At 46.0% G+C, this 16,979-nt stretch overlaps 1 protein-coding gene across 4 annotated transcripts in view; it reads left to right on the plus strand.

Annotated features, from left to right (window-relative positions):
• WIPF3 (WAS/WASL interacting protein family member 3) overlaps window positions 1–16,979 on the plus strand; it is an 83,876-nt gene that overhangs the window by 52,185 nt on the left and 14,712 nt on the right. For all 4 annotated transcript variants that reach the window (XM_049093761.1, XM_049093763.1, XM_025464501.3 and 1 more), the window contains exons 3-5: window positions 5,913–6,045; window positions 8,117–8,248; window positions 13,809–14,576. In XM_049093761.1, coding sequence (XP_048949718.1) covers window positions 5,913–6,045; window positions 8,117–8,248; window positions 13,809–14,576 — 1,033 coding nt within the window. The remainder of the gene's footprint in view (window positions 1–5,912; window positions 6,046–8,116; window positions 8,249–13,808; window positions 14,577–16,979) is intronic.

Genomic DNA, 16,979 nt, shown 5'->3' on the forward strand with positions numbered 1-16,979 from the left:
TCAAAAGCAGTGGAACTGCTTTTATAACATGATGTGGGTAGAAAAATGCTGGCTTTTATAGGTAAACTCAGGGTAGCATGCTAAAATGCAGTTAGGCCCAGTAGACCATATTAATCAGGGCTTTGAATTTTTCATCCCAAGTGAGATGGAAAAACACAGCAAGTTTTGAGCAGAGTGACATGATCTGGGTGGCAGGTGCTCTGCTAATGGTGAACATGTTGCTCTAGGAACAGAAAAGGGCTCTTCACCTGGTCTTCCAGGATCAGAAGTCTTCCTGGAAAATAGCCAAGAGACAAGTGTAAAAAGAGCAGAGAGATTAGCTCAAGCTAAGATCCAGGGGTAAGCTGCAGTATGGAATGCCTGAGAAGTGAGGGTTGGGGGACCTGCACAGTGTGATGGAGATTTGAACTTGCACCTGAGAACAGTGGGGAGCCAGCAGAAAGTTTTATGGTGGGGAGGGACATTATAAGTGACATGTCTCTTATCCAGGGCATTCTGAGAGCTGAGTGGAGGAGGGCAAGAAGACAGGAGGCTTCAAGACCAGGTAGATGGAATCCCAAGGTGACAGTGACCTGTAGAGGGGCGAGCAAGTCTTCTTTTTTTCCCCTCTAGGTTCTTTGGCTGGTCCAATAATTAAATTGCCATAAGACAGGCTAACAGGGGGAAAATTTATTTTGTATGTATAGGAGCTCCTAGAAACAGGAGATTCAAAGAAGTGACCAAAGCAGGCAAATTTTAGACCTTTTAGACAAAGAAACAGTAAGTTTTTAAAGAATGTACAAGACAGTGGCACCTGGGTGGCTCAGTAGGTTAAGCGGCCAACTCCTGATTTACGCTCAGGTCATGATCTCAGGGTGTGAAGCCTGCCTAAGATTCTCTCTCTTCCTCTCCCTCAACCCCACATAGGCATGCATTCCCTTTCTCAAAAAAAAAAAAAATTGTTTTTAGACATATCAACAAGGCAAAGAAGTTTGGGCTTTGGGTAGTAAATTAGCAAAGAAGTAACAAGGTTTGTTTATACAGCCCGCTAGGCCTTGAATTCCTACTTCTGGAATTAAGAATGTCTCCTCTCCTCCTGGTACAAGGGGGGTACTTTTCACATGGGAAATTTATTTCCCTGCTAACAGAGGACAGAGAATGGTCAGTGTCCTTTATTGGCTGTTTCTTATGTAATTTTAATTCAAAATAAACAATATACCAAAGTGGTATTATTTAGGGGCAGCCTGTGCCGAACCCCCATCACCTGCTCTAAGTCAGCATTGAGGAGTGGAGAAAAGGAGCCAGATTCCGGAGAGATTGCTCAGGAAGAACCAATAGGAGTTTGTGATTGAGTGGCTGTTGAGAATGAGGAGGAGGGAAGGGTCGAGATGGCCTCCAGACACAGGGGCAAGGAGGTAGCTGCCTGCTTACAGTAGCCGGTCACTCCATTCCAGGGGATGGACTTCTCTGAGGGTGTAGAGAATAGGAACAGATGCACCTAGAGCTCCAGTGAAAGGGCCCTAATTCTTTTTTGCCTCCTGTTAAAACACAAAATTCAACCGACTAAACTTATTTCTGGGGGCACCTGGGGGGCTCAGGGTGTGATCCCAGGATCCTGGGATCGAGTCTCGCATCTGGCTCCCTGCATGGAGCCTGCTTCTCCCTGTGCCTATGTCTCAGCCTGTCTCTCTCTCTGCATCTCTCATGAATAAATAAATAAAATCTTTAAAAAATTTTAAAAATAAAGGTAGAAAGCAGGTGTGACAGGGAAGTCATAAAAAAAAGGACTGTTTCAGGCAAGGTGAAGGGCAGAGGGAAGGACAGGGGTCAATCACACAGATTACCTCACTAAGCTGGTGGGGTCGTTCCAGACTGACTGAGTAAAGGTCACATTCCCGGGAGGACCTGAAACTACAATTAAGTCTTGGTTTGCTGTCTTGGGGGCAAGTGGCTCCATTTTGGACCTGTCATGCCATTTTAATCCTCCTGGTAGGGGACGTGGCTCTGTACTGGGCAGCTGTGTCCTCTAAGGAACCTCACAGTCTGTGTGCAGTTGTTCAGGAAACCAGGCTTTAGAAAAGGAGGTTTCAGGGTCCATTCTTTCCGCTGTGGATTCTAATGGCATATCTGCATTTCTGAAAATGAGACCTAACACTGTTAGATTCCCAGTACACCTCATTCTAGAACTTTTTTTTTTTTAAAGATTTTATTTATTTATTCATGAGAGGCACAGAGAGAGGCAGAGATACAGGCAGAGGGAGAAGCAGGCTCCATGCAGGGAGCCCAATGTGGGACTCGATCTTGGGTCTCCAGGATCAGGCCCTGGGCCACAGGCAGGTGCTCAACCGCTGAGCCACCCAGGGATCCCTAGAACAGACTGACTTAAGCACATGGGAGGTTCAGGGAACATTGCATCCATTTTCTCTGAAAATATTTCATGTCTCTCTTTCGGATCCCAGGCCCTCTGTGTTCTCCTCCGTCAAGATGGTGCTGGCAGGGGAGGCAGTGCCATTCAGGCTGTCCTGGGGCTTCAGGTTGGGTCATGAAATCCAAGTACCCTGGCTGCTGAGAGCTGTCTATCCCCAAGTTTGGAAGACAGGAGTGGGCTGAGGGCCAAGGTAATGAGCAGGCTGTGTGCCTGGAAACCTGAGAACTAATTTTAGGTTTAACAGCCACATTGGAGAATGTACCTTTCGGAAGCTGCAAAGCTGAAATTGTACGACGTTGGTAGGGTTTAGATCATCCTTGAGACAAACAACCTGCTAGATTTGGATTAGCCAGCTGGATTTTTTTTTCCCATCAGTGTTTCTCACAGAAATCAGTATGAAATCAGACAGATGCGGGAATGGCATGTAGTGGCCGAGTGACAAACAGCAGGACCTGCATCTCTGGGCTGGACTGCCCTCCCCACCCCCCAACCACACTGAAACCTGATCAGCTCATTAGCTGGGATGACAAAGGGACATGCAGAAGCTTCTAATTTATCAAGATGGGAGAATAGATGCGTCACCACCCTTGGCTCTATTAAAATTGTCAGTTTTTGTCTGTGTGATCTTATTGGTTCACTTCTGCTCGTCAGCCTTTGCACGGCTCAGGATGGGCTAATCTGCATTGCTCTTCTGCTACTTTGCATCTTCTTAGGATCCAAGCTACTCCATTTGGAGCTCACTATGGGGGAATTGAGTCCACAAAAGGTTTGTGTGGAACTCAACAGATTGAGTCACACTCAATAGCAATGTCAAGGAAGAACTAGAACAAATGTAGAAGTAATGTTTTGGATTTCTGTGTGTGTGTGTGTGTGTGTGTGTGTGTGTGCGTGTGCACAGGGAGTGAGGGAAGCATGTTTGGTGGATATATTTACCACAGGAAAAGTGTCCAGGAGTGGCTTTTTCTCTGTTGATTATGCTTTTAGTGAAGTGGCTAATAACCAGGATGTGCATAGAATAAAAGAACGTTTGGAAATCTCTTTTCTGTGTCCCGTAACCACAGTAACAAGACTTTTTAGGGTTTTGTAAGAAAGCAAGTCATGAGTGAATCGTTAATAAATATTGCAGGTGGAGTAGTTTGTCACTGTGCACTACAGTTTTCAGTGTGCAAATGAATATGTCTTTAGATGTCCTTTTGTACAAAAACCCATTAAGCCTCAGTCTCTAGTGTGACCCTAGGCATGAAGTTTTTCGTTCTTGACCTCACAGGAGAGGATTGAGTGACATCTTATCAATATCAGGGGAGGGAGAGCCCTCTAGTGGAAAGTCATCAGGGCTGACCGTGCAGCAGGGAAGTAAAGTGAGAAGTCAACGGAGTGTTCAGTATAGTCCAGTAAATTGAACTGCAGCACGTAGATGTGATGTGATTCGCCATATCCTCCTGCTGATTTGGAAGGTGTTTATCAACAAATCTGTCCTGTGGATTTGTCAAGAACCTGTTGAAGCCCTTGCTAATTAGGTACTCAAATTAACATTATCCCAAGGACATACAACCTTCTCCATAGCCCTCATCTGAAAAGCTTGGGATGGATGGGCAAGATTGGGCAGTAGGGGATCTGTTTCTGTAGTAAATTAAAGAATCAGGTTAAAATTAGGTGAGATGACCTGCCTCCCACCCCAACAATATTAGCAATAAGGTTTGTTCATGGGTCCAGATTCCTCTTTAAACAGAAGAACACACTGTTCTAACCCTTGCCTTCCCCCAAGGCTATCATCTGAGTTGGACCATGACTATCATTATAATTCACAGTGTGACTTATCTTGTAACTAGGAAGAAAGCTACAAAGCATTCTCTCCCTCCTAATCCCTGACCATGATACATGTCTGAGATTGTAATGCTAGATTTTTGCAAAAATTTGCATACCCTCTTGACTGGGGTCATGATATTTCTGTTGGCCTTTTATTCTTGTCATTAACTACTTATAAATAAAATGAGAGGAGACTTTAGAAATCACAAAACTTTGCAGTTTAAAATGATTTATTGATACATAATAGCATATATAGAGAGACTTTTAAAAAGCATGTTGTGTGAGAAATTCCCTGTTGTATATGTGCATTAATAATGCCTTCTAAAAAACAATAATAATGCCTTCTAAAAAACAATAATAATGCCTTCTAAAAAACATGCATCATTAGGGTTGGAGCCCTTTGCTTATCGCTCTCTTACTGACCATGACCCACGAGCCCCTCTCAAGGGTTCAAAAAGCATGTTTCCAGGCATCAAGAATCCAACTTTGAAACTTATGCCCTTCAAAGCCTGTGGAAGATGCGTTACCAGCGCTGTAGAGTCAGCCGGTGAAAATGCACTCTCAGCACATTTTCGCTAAGATCACAATTACCCTTGTTTCCAATCTGTGACACTGGAGAGTCTCTGACTGTATAGTCAACAAAGATGAATTGTCCTTTTCTGAACAGGAAACGACTCTAGCAAGGATTTGTAAATCCTGTCTATACTTCAGGACCATCTTAAAGTCTCATATCTGTCTTGCAGCCTGACAAACATGGCCATTTATGAACTCTTGGTGGCCTTGCTCCCTGTGGGACTTATGTCTTGGGCTGCATTATATAGTGGCTTAAATTCCATTCATGTGTGTCCCGTCTCCCTGGCACACACATGTGCCCTTGAAGGCATGGCCAGTGTACCGTATATATCCTGGGTCTAGCCCACTCGTTCCTTCCTCTGGTAAATAGTCACGGGCCTATCTGCAGCCAGGTCCTGTTATACTCTCTGGAAATACATTTGTGAACAAAAGGAACAAGGTCTTTTTTCTGACAGAGTCATGTGGGAGTGGTGAACCTTAAACTCATAACCACAAATGGAAATTTTCCACAAGGAAAGATAAATATAAATTTATGCAAGGTGGTAGAAACTGCGGAGGAAGAAGGAATATGGTACCCTGAGAGAGAACACTGGGGGGCCTTATTTAGACTGGGGGGTCAGAAAAGGAGGAAGTGGTGCTATTTCAGTTGAAAACCAACGACACATGGTATCTCCTATACAGCAGGTGCTAAGAAGTATTTCTGGCTTTGAGAAATGTTTAACCAGGTCTCCGTGCACATGGTATGAACCTTCTGTGTTTCCTCCTGGCTGTGTCTTCCAGTGCAACCCCCCCCCCCTTATTTGCCACCAACCTCCATATGTTTTTTTTCTGATGCTCCCTGGTTCATCGAGCCTACAGAGACCCCTGCCATGTCAGCTCAAGCTACAATGGAAGTGTTCAAAAACAAAATTCAACTGAGTAAATTTTAAAGATCTGATTTTATTCAGGGATTCATGAAATCCAGCAGCATCCCATCTAGCAGATAGAAAAGAGCCCCAAGGAGCTGTACAAATTGAAAGACTTTTAAGGGCAGAACGAAGTGGAAGAGACAAGGAAGTTGTCCTAGAAAACAGTAGATTATGATATTACATGTAGTTATAATCAAATGTCTCTTATTCCCTTACAGGTAGGCACAGACACTTCCAGCCTGAGAAAGGCGGACCCCAAAGGTCGGAGTGCGTTGTTGGCTGATATCCAGCAAGGAACTCGCCTACGAAAAGTCACACAGATCAATGACCGCAGTGCCCCACAAATCGAGAGTAAGTGAGCAGCTGGACCAGGTCTGCTGTGAGTCAAGGGCAGACCACGTGAGGCTCAGCCAGGCCACCCCTGGCTTGCTCAGGGCAAGGGCCCCGCTTGTTACCCAAGTGCACTGCACCTTGGGCCATCGCAGACTTGCACGATGTACAAACCACAAGGGTGAGAGAATCAGAGCTCCCTTTCCAGATCGACAGATGGTTTCTAGGGTATCTTCTACCACTGTTCAAATGCTAAACAAACAAATAAGCAAAAACATGAAGGGATAACTTTTTAAAATTGCAATAAAATACACATAATATAAAATTAGCGTCCGATTCAGTGGCATTTGCGCCTTCACAATGTGGTTGCAACCATCACCTCTGTCTAACTTCAGAACATTTTCATCACTCCAAAAGGAAACCCCACAGCCATTAGGGGTCACTCCCCATTCCTCCCTTCTCCCAGTCCCTGGCAGCTGCTAAATCTATCTTCCAACTCTATGGATTTGCCACTTTGAGATATTCAGGTGAGTGGAACCATACACTATGTGGCCTTTTTGTGACTGGCTCCTTCATTTAGCAAAATGTTTTCCAAGTTCATCCATGCTGTAGTATGTGCCAGGTCTTTGCTCCTTTTTATTGCTGGCTAATATTCCATCACCCGGGTACTCCACTGTGTGTTTATCCACGGTGTGATACCCTCTACAGATCACTTACCCTGCGTCAACCTAGTCCTCAAACTCAATGAGAGAAAAATCAAAGTCTCAACATTAAAGTATGCCAAGGTTTGGTGTTCATGAGGAAAAAAGATGTATTCAGAACTCTCTCGTAGAATCATATGACTGCAGCTTTCTATATACAGAGTACGAGAGGCCCCGTGCTTGGGTCCCATGACCCAGGCTGAGTCCCGAGTCTGCTACTGGGCACATCTGGGAATTTCTCTGAGGTTCAGTCCGCTCATCTACAAAATGTGGGCGGTAATAATATTTTTTGTCAAGATTGCTGAAGGTTGAAATAATCTATGCAGAACAAATTATCAACATCATCTCTTATTATGTCTTCATATAGTTTTCAATGATGCGCATGATGCTAATTCTCAAAGATAGTCCTAAAAATAGAGTCGTATCTAGCATCCATAATTATATAGTAAATACACAAGGATAGATAAGTTACCTTAAGAAATATTTTCAAAAATTGCAATAAAAATGAGTTTCCAGCTAAACCCGCTAACTAGTTAAGCCCAATTACCGGATAAACCCATTTGATTGGAATACTCACTCCCTAATCACTCCACTGGATAGGTAATGTATAGTAATGGTTGGAATCATCTATAAACACATTCATCCACCAGTGGGCACTGTGCCCTGATTCCTCCGTGCAAGTTAGCTTCAGGCTGTGAGCATTTCTTGCTAAGCCAAATGTCTTTTCATTGTATGGAGTTAGTCCATCACACACATCTGGAAGGATGAATTTGTGACACTTCTCCGCAGGGTCTTACAAGCTTTCTCTTCTATAGAAGAAAAGATGCAGAGAAGGGTGCAGGGCCCAGGGAATAAGAGCTGGGGAGACAGGGAAGGAAGAGGCCAAAGCACAAATCATCACAGACCTTCACTTCCTGCTGGCAGCTTTGGGCCAGACTCTGGGGACAAGAAGTTAAAATTACTGACTAAACTAAATCTGTGGGTTTTCTCTGTCTGGTCCTCCCACAATACCAATCGAGTTGAAAATAGGCCCAGTGTGACACCTACAGTGTTTGGGTGTTCTCCCATTTAAAAGGTGCTGTCAATTTCCCCACCGGCATCCGTGGAATGGCAGCATTTAGATCCCTTTGTTTCGGTCCCTTTTCAGGGAGCTCAGCTACGGATGGTCAGTTCTTTGGTAGGTCCAGAGAGAGTAGCAGACAGGCGTGAGCACACGGCTCTGTGGGGTATCCCTGCAGAGGGGTTTGGGAACAATGCCTACTAGAAGGGTAATGCTGGAATGGGAGAACGGGATGACTGGCCCTGGAGGTGTTGGACCACGGTCCCAGGCTGGGAACGAGCAGCTCAGCTCTGCTCACAAGTCCTCATCTATGTGCCTTTGCTCTACAAAGGTTCTAAAGGAACCAACAAAGAAGGAGGGGGATCTGCAAACTCTCGAGGTGGAAGCACACCGCCAGCCCTGGGAGATCTGTTTGCTGGTGGCTTTCCTGTGTTGAGACCAGCCGGCCAGAGGGATTTGGCAGGTAAGAGAAAATTCAGACTGGCTACCTGGTCTTTCTCTCTTTAACATGTAGAACCAACTGGGCAAGCCTTGTGTGCCCTGAGGATTGTGACATGTTTTTAGTGAAAAGTTTTTTTTTTAATTTTTTTATTTACTTATGATAGTCACAGAGAGAGAGAGAAAGAGAGGCAGAGACATAGGCAGAGGGAGAAGCAGGCTCCATGCACCGGGAGCCCGACATGGGATTCGATCCCGGGTCTCTAGGATTGCGCCCTGGGCCAAAGGCAGGCGCTAAACCGCTACGCCACCCAGGGATCCCTAGTGAAAAGTTTAAGTGACGTGTTTTTAGTGCAAAGTTGTATGTAGCAGGAGATCATGGATTTGGGAGCATGCACTGGAAGTATTCAAAGCATTGTTCCCAAGGGATCTTGCAAATCATCATCCTGTGTCAATCATCCCATTGTAATAATTGAAGAATGACTTGCCATAGCATGTAGTGTTTAACAATGGTGTGATGGGGGCCCAGACTGCAAAGTATAGACAAAAGATATAAATCACATTAGAAAAACCTTGGTGACACCACTGTAATGTATCAGTCATTGTTATCAGTTAGGTATTGCTGTGTAACAAAATACCCTAAAACTTAGAGACCTTAAACAACCATGTATCTAGCTTACAGTTCTGTGGTTGGCAATTAAGGGTGGTCTCAGCTGGGCTCCCTCTGGTACATACAGCTTGGGTAAGTGGCTTTTGCTAATCTTTTTTTTTAAGATTTTATTTTATTTATTCATGAAAGACAGAGAGAGAGAGAGGCAGACACATAGGCAGAGGGAGAGGGAGAAGCAGGCTCCCTGCAGGGAGCTGGATCTGGGACTCAATCCTAGGACCCGGGGATCATGACCTGAGCCAAAGACAAATGCTTAACCACTGAGCCATCCAGGTGCCCCAGGTCTTTTGCTAATCTTATAGTTCCTATATCTTTGGTGCCTCAGCTGAAATCACTGGCCTGACGGTGTCTAGCCAACTATTTGGGATTGGTTTTCCTGTGGTGGCCAACAGAGAGGACAGAAGTATAGAGATGACAAAAGGATATGAAGTGTCCTAAGGCTTAGTCTTGCAATTGACAGTGTTACTTCCTACTGCATCCTCTTGTCCATAGCAAGCCACAGGGCCAGTCAGAAAACAAAGTTGAGAAAAGAGACTTCACCTCTTGATGAGAGGATCTGCAAAATCATATTTCAGAGATTATGGAATCAGGGATATGTGGATAATCAAGGCCATTTCTGCAGCCAGTCTACTGCAGTCACTTATGTGTTAGTGGGTATCAGATATTTTGAAAGCCTTGCCTTAAAGTTGGGCAAATATATACTTATTGTGTGTAATAGAAGTGTTTTTCCTGTTATTGATCTCTTTAGCCAGCAAGCTGAAATAAACTCCAATGATTTCATTAATCAGGGAATATTAAAAAAAAAAAATCAGGGAATATCAAGCCCCAAACATTACTGGTATAGAATTTTCTACCATGTGGCTTTGCTAACCTTTTTAGTGGGCTCTGTGGCTGTACGACATAATGGGGTGCATTTGCTGCTGTCACCTACTGATAAAGTCCAGCAAAGATAAGGGTCCTAGGATGCTTTGAGATCCAGTGTGAACCTTCTCAGAGGCCATTTCATTTCCTCTTTTTTTGCTATGGGTTTGGCACTTTTCAGTGCTGCCTTCTTTTTTGAAATTCCTGAGTGGTATCAAATAAGCATCTTGTGGGATGAAAAACGTCTACTAATTTCTCCTCACAGAAGTAAAGATGGGAGAAATAGCCCCCAGTCAGTTTTCACAGGGAGCAGCCAAAGGAAGCCAACCATTCCTACCTATCAACAGTAGGATACGAACATCCGATGCTTGAGCCACCCTGTGAAGACAAAGATTAATATCTGCAGAGGAGATGGAAATCCATAGTGTAGTGACTGATGATGCCGTCTACAGGACGGAAACTCAAGGAGGGAGCCAATGAATAGACGCATGGATTGGGTGCCATGTTAGAGTCAGACAGACCATTGGCTCTCCTCTCTCAGAACCCTTCCATCAGCCCCTGGTCATTCAGCCAAAAGGACTTTGGCCTTTGCTACCTCTCTCATGTTGCTGCCCACCACCCTTGACAGCACACACCCTCCCTCCCAGCCACACTGTCCTCTTTGCTGTTCTTGCACACACCAGGCATGTTGCTGCCATCGGGCGCTTGCACTGACTGCTCCCCTGACCGGAAACACTCTTCCTCAGGTGTCCATGTGGCTCATTCTCTCCCTTCCTTCAGGTCTCTGCTCAGATGGCACCTGATCAACCTATCAGTGAGGCTTTATTCATCAACTCATATAAATTGTCAGCTCCACCCCCTTAGCCCATAGCCCCTCTACCTTGATTTAGTTTTCTTGTATTACTTGTCACCATCTGACGTATTATATTTACTGGTTTATTTGTTTATTTCTGTCTTCTCTCTCTAAAGTAAGCTCTGTGAAGACAAGAACTATGTTTTTTTTTCACTGCCTGAAAAATGCCTGAGGCATAGTAGGTGCTCAGTAAGTATTTGTTGAATGGAATGTAAGTGGGTAGCATGGTTACTTAGAGCCATTAGGCCCAGAAAACACAAAAGCCTAGTGCTCACAGTACTTTTGGCAACCCGTTAAAATGTTTGGGTATCTTTTTAAATCAGAAAAAAATAAAAAAAACAAAAAAACATGAACCTTTAGAGTCAAAGATTATATTTGTCATTGTAGCAATGCACCCATAAAATGTCTTCAAAAGTCATAATGTGGCCCTGGCTTAGAGCTCTGAAGGGGTGATCATTGAAATAAGATGGAGGACACCTGGGTGGCTCAGTGGTTGAGCATCTGCCTGCAGCTCAGGTCATGAGCCCAGGTCCTGGAATTAAGTCTCACATCAGGCTCCCTCCTCAGCAGGGAGCCTGCTTCTCTACTCTCCCTCCCCTTCCTCCTCTGCCCCTCCCCCAGTTCAGAATTCTCTCCCTCTCTGTCTCTCTCTCTCAAATAAATAAATAAAATCTTTTTAAAAATTAAAAACTAAAAAAAAAAAAAAAAAGCTAGGATGAGTAAACACCCCTGAGTTGGGGTTCTATGGAATATGTAATGAGACTTCCATACAGTCTAAGGTCTTCTGGAAACATACACAGATTGAAGGAAGAAGACGTATTTCCTCTTTTGATAACCCCCAGGCTCTTGGTGTGCTCAAGCTGGGCTTTCCTCACCTGCTTTATGTCTCCTTTTGTGTTTCTGTTTGGATTTAGGGTGAATCCAATGATTCAGGAGGAGGTGAATGAAGCCTCCTCCTTCATTCCCTTGGCTCCCTCTGCTGGCCCCATGCTACCTGGGTTCCTGGCCTGCACTTAACACTGTTAGTTCCTCTGCCCCGTGGGTCTTGCTTTAAGTGCAAGCTGCCGGCTCCCTGCTTCATCCTGGAGTGGGCATGAACAAAGCCAGATGAGGATTTGTGCCTATCTCATCTCTGCTCTTCATGTCACAATAAAAATAGGTTTGCTCACTTCTCATATGCTTGGCTTCTTAGTAAACAGAAGCTTCTGTACTTTGAACTGACTCTTTCAAAGAGATTTTGAATCTTGGGTACAGGGTGTCCCATAAAAGGTCTACATTTAGTCACATAAAAGGTCTACATTGGTTACTCAGGGGCTGATTCTGCTCCTTAAACTTGCTATCCCTCTAAAGTTCATGTTCAAGTAGACATAGAAGGAGGCCTCAGCCTGTTAGGGACTGCCTTAGTACTCCATCTTCATGTCTGTGTACTATGGAAACAGGCTTGAGACCTTGGAGGCAGGAATCCCTGACCCTGACACCTGCCCTGGCCCTCACGTAAAATGTCTAACGTTAGAGTTGTAGGTGGTAGATCCTGTTCTTAAAAAGGCCAAGTGGGGGGCCTTCACTCCTGGTCACGGTCAGCCAGCTGTTATGGCATTGCTTGCCTTAGACCCCAAGGGGATTGAGTCAGACAGGATGGATGCATCGGTACAAAGACATCTCTTCTGGAACTGCCCCAAAGAAAATCCTCAACAGAGGAATAGTGACATCACCACCCTGTCTCAAGAGCAGCCATTTCAGCGCTGAGACTTGCAATGAGTAGTGCTGCCCAGTAACTGTCACACCATAGCCAGACGAGGGTCATCCCTTTGGAAAGCCAGATGCCACCATCCTGCCCACTGAGTGTCAGCCCTAGTGTCACCCGCACCACACCTTACTTTGATTGGCCTGGCTTTTGGCATCAAGTACTTTGGGGTATGATCTTGTACCTGGTTGGGTAAACACAACTGGAGACTCATCAGCTGAAAAGTTCAGAACCGCCACCAGATGCTGGGGTTTATAATCTGATTTGAAAGCTCTGCTTTTTTATTCTGCAACACCCAGGAATCTGTAGTTATGAGAAGCAACCATCTTTTCAAATGTTCTCCACATGTTTTCATAGGGGTTATAAAATATAAAGGTGCGAGAATATAGGAAAAGACATATTCCCCAGAATTCCATTAAGGAGAACATTTATTTGGAAAGAATATTTTAACATGCCTCCTGAGTGGACCGTGATGCTCCAAGGACACATTTAAGCAGTGATTGCAGAACTTCCATGCTTTAGTAAATGGGGAGAGGACCCTTTTTCTCCATAGTGAGAGAGGAACAAAAGGAGAAGAGGTAGCAGTATAGTGGGCATTGTGCACAGAGTGCTGGGGCCCCTCCTAGGGAGCACCTCCACCCAGTCTTCCATGAAGTACACCAAGCACACGTCACTGTGAGGAGTGTGTGCTGTTGTTGAACTCCAAAGAAGCACTGGGTTTTAAGTTGGGGTTCATGGATCTATGGGTGAGGAAGCCAGGAGACCAAGAGATAGAGAGCCTGTTGGAAATGGGCAGATCTTTCAGAAAAGAGGATTTGAACTTCCAGAGACCATGGAACTGGGAGGTTCAGGGTCATTCGACATGATCCCCAAGGCAAGGTGTCTTCCCACTGACTTCTGAGTTACCTTAGATATTCAAGGAATAAGCTTGTGATTTTGTTTCTGCAGAAACAAAGCCCTTTATTCACAAAATTCTGGAAATGAGGAAAACCTCACTAGCGAGGAGCTTCTGCTGGGTACACCTGAGGATTCAAACTGGGGTGTGAAGGCTGGGTACCCAACTGGGTTGACCTAGTGGGTAATGGTGAATGAGTGTGAGGGTGGTCTTGAAATACGGAGAGGTGAAGGAGGTCAGCACGGCCCAGGGCCCTGGGCTGGGAGACTCCGATGCCCTTGGCAATTGAGGGCAGAGGTGAGATGGAACAGGAAAGCTGGTTCTGCACCGCAGGCTGGTGGCCTGACCTGGGCTTATCTCCGAGAAGGACAGCACAGTAATGCTGGCAAGGCCCCTGGGGCCCAGCCGACTGGCACCCTTGTGACAGCTTCTGGGTGAACCTGCAGGAGAGAGCATCCACCATGCAGGTCACTGACGTCATGCCATCTGTCATCACTGCCCGCAAACTTGGGTTTCTCCTTCTTCTGTCTCTGAGCTAACTCAGAACTTGTTTCACTTCCAGGTGGCAAGACAGGGCAGGCCCCTGGCTCCCGCGCACCTTCTCCCCGGCTTCCCATCAAAACTCTCGGGGGCCCACCTAACCCCCCTGCATCTCCCAGGCTAGGCAATGCCTCTGAGGCTCATGGCGCTACCAGGACAGTCCCTCCTCGCCCCAGCATGCCTGCCCCACCTCCTCCCACCCCACCTCCACCCCCACCTCCTCCCCCCCTCCCCCCACCCCTGCCCCCGTCCTCCCCCAGCAAAGCTCCGCTGGTGTCCCCACCTGGCCCACTCACCAAAGGGAACCCCCCTGGGGTTGCACCCCCTCTCCCCTCCGCACCTCCCCCTCCCCCTCCTCCCCCACCTCCTCTCCCAACCCCACTCCCACCCACCCTGGCCTCCGTTCTCGGTGACAGAGCAGCTAAGCCTCAGCTAGCCCCCTTGCACCTGCCGCCCATGCCACCGCCACTCCCTCTTCTCCCACCCTGTGGGTATCCCGGGCTCAATGCAGAGGCTGCCAGCCCTGCCCAAGATGTTCGGGAGCCTCCTGCCCCACCACCTCCACCACCTCCACCCCCTCTTTATGCCTCCTGTATCCCGAGGTCCTCTGTGCCTGCGCCTCCTTTGCCAGGAGCTAACAACAGTGGTGAAGCCCCACTCCTGCTGCCCCCCAAGTCTCCCAGCTTCCAGGCCCAGCCACCCAAGTCCGGCACGCAGGCCTTGCTGGTACCACCAGCCCCTCCTGGATCCCAGATGTTCCTGCAGAAGAAGAGGCCCGGCCGAGGCCCAGGTAAGCACCACTCTCCTGGTCCAGGGTGGCCGTATCAGAGGATCACTCAACCCTCGCCAGTAGTTATGAAGTTGCTAGAGACACAACCAGAGGCCTACTCCCATGAGCCACTGGGGAGTACCTTGAGATGTCTTAACTCCTGGATTTTGTTTTCGAACAGAGCTCTCAGTGCCCCTCATGAAGCACAATAAAACTTGTTGTATGGGACTTTATGTTGTATTCATGTTAGAGACAGGAAAGCAAGGGGGAGGGAGGTTGAAAGACTTGTCCAAGATCATACAGACCACAAGCCAGCCATTCTGGCTTTGATCACCTTACAATTACTAGCTATGTGACGCTGGGCAATCACTTGGCCTCTCTGTGCTTCCTTCTCATCTGCAGAATGGAGAAAGCAATAGTTCCCACCTCTTCTGATAGTTGGAGCAGGGCCTGGCAACACTGAGCTCTAGAGAAGGGTTAATTATTCTTAACTCTCAACATGCATACACTCAACTCTTCCTGGGGATGCAGTTTGTTTCCAGAACCAAGTCTCTGGTGTAATTTTTGCCTCAGTTACTACGGTCTGGCTCCCAGCCACAATCTGCACTGGCCCTCAGCAGATTGGATTAGCATTCTGTCTTCTTTTTGGCAGGTTTTCGTGCTGATTCAAGAAAACTAAGGGTCTGTATTTCAAGCCAAATATTTAAAATAATTCTTTCACATACCTACCAGAGAGGATTTTGGGTGGGCACACAGGCCCGTAACTGATTTCTACATAGTGGGAAGGCTTCATTCACCTCTGGTGTCCTTCTGAATGGAAAGTCTACCCACCTACACATATGTCCACACACACGCCCACAAACACCACATCCACACATGCACACACATCCCAATGCGCGCACACGCACACGCACACACACACATATTCCTTGGTCTTTAAGAATATCTTTGATGCAGAAGGTTTCTTAAATGTAGTTCCTCAAATTGAAAATAATACAAGTTCACTGTAGAGCAAATAGAAAGAAGTTGAAATCACGTACAATAACATCACCCAGAAATAGCAGGGTATATTTCCTTTCATTTTGGAGTATATTTCCTTTCATTTTTTTCAAAAATATGTACATATTTACAGTTAATACTAGTTCAAATATCCAATTTTCTTTTTTTTTTAATTTTTATTTATTTATGATAGTCACAGAGAGAGAGAGAGGCAGAGACACAGGCAGAGGGAGAAGCAGGCTCCATGCACCGGGAGCCCGATGTGGGATTCGATCCCGGGTCTCCAGGATCATGCCCTGGGCCAAAGGCAGGCGCCAAACCACTGCGCCACCCAGGGATCCCCAAATATCCAATTTTCTATGCTGTTTTAGTTTAATATTACATTATAGGCAGTCTCCTCCAACTGTTAAAGTTCACGTATAAGCATATTAATATGATCATCAGTATTTACCAGATTTCTGGTATTAAATTGATTCTATTTTTTGTTATTGTGAATAAGAATGCAGGAAACACTTCTATAGCAATTGTCATCCACCTTTTGGGTATTTTGAAAAGATAGGTTCCTAAAAAGGCATTTCTGAGACAAAGGGCGAGAATATTTTTAAGGCTCTCAGGCACAAGAGGTAAAGGTTCGAGGGATTCTCTTTTCAACTGATGGGTCGCCATAAGGGCCAGCATTTGTCCCAATGAGCCGGAAGTGTTCAATGGGGTGGTGAAAGAAACAGTGCCTTAGATTCAGAGAGACTTGAGTGCAACTAGGCGTCTCCACTCACTCCTGGGTAACCTCATGCCCAGTCTTCAAATGGTTCTTGAAAACTTTTTTTTTTTTCCTTTTTTTTTTGGCAAATGGGAATCATGATAAGACCTTTCACACAGGATTGTTATGAATATTCAGTGAGAAAATTTGTGCCTGAGGTTCTTTGCATGGAGCTGGGTCTCAGCCATGTTATTCCCTTACCATGTGGAGGGACAGCTTTTCCTCCAGAAGAGAGGTCAGCAGCCACGGTCGCCCCTTACCCTCTTGAGTTTGCTTCTTGGGAATAAGTCAATCCTAGTGGCTCCTGATTCCGAGGAGGGGAAGACCGGAGTGGTGAACTCAAGGCCAGCAACAGATGCTTGCCCGGCCTCCTTGTGTCTTTGGGTGTGAAACTTAGTTTTCCCTGAACAAAATGAGGGCAATTTCTGCCTCAGGAACAACTGCAGAGGTGGGGGGGGGGGGGGGCGGCCAGAGAAAGAGGTTGTTAGTGACGGACATGTTGTCACAGAGAACAGTGGTACGGTTGTCATCATTTCAGGAAGTCAAGTGTCCATGCACTGACGTGCCAGGACAGCGGGCTATCGGGCTATCAATTGCCAAATGAGTCATTCAAAAAAGTCTTGGCAAAGTAGAGAGAGCCTCCCACAGACCCCATCAAGAGTTTGATG

The sequence above is a fragment of the Canis lupus genome, chromosome 14 (assembly GCF_003254725.2).
Source record: "Canis lupus dingo isolate Sandy chromosome 14, ASM325472v2, whole genome shotgun sequence".
Taxonomy (NCBI): Eukaryota; Metazoa; Chordata; class Mammalia; order Carnivora; family Canidae; genus Canis; species Canis lupus.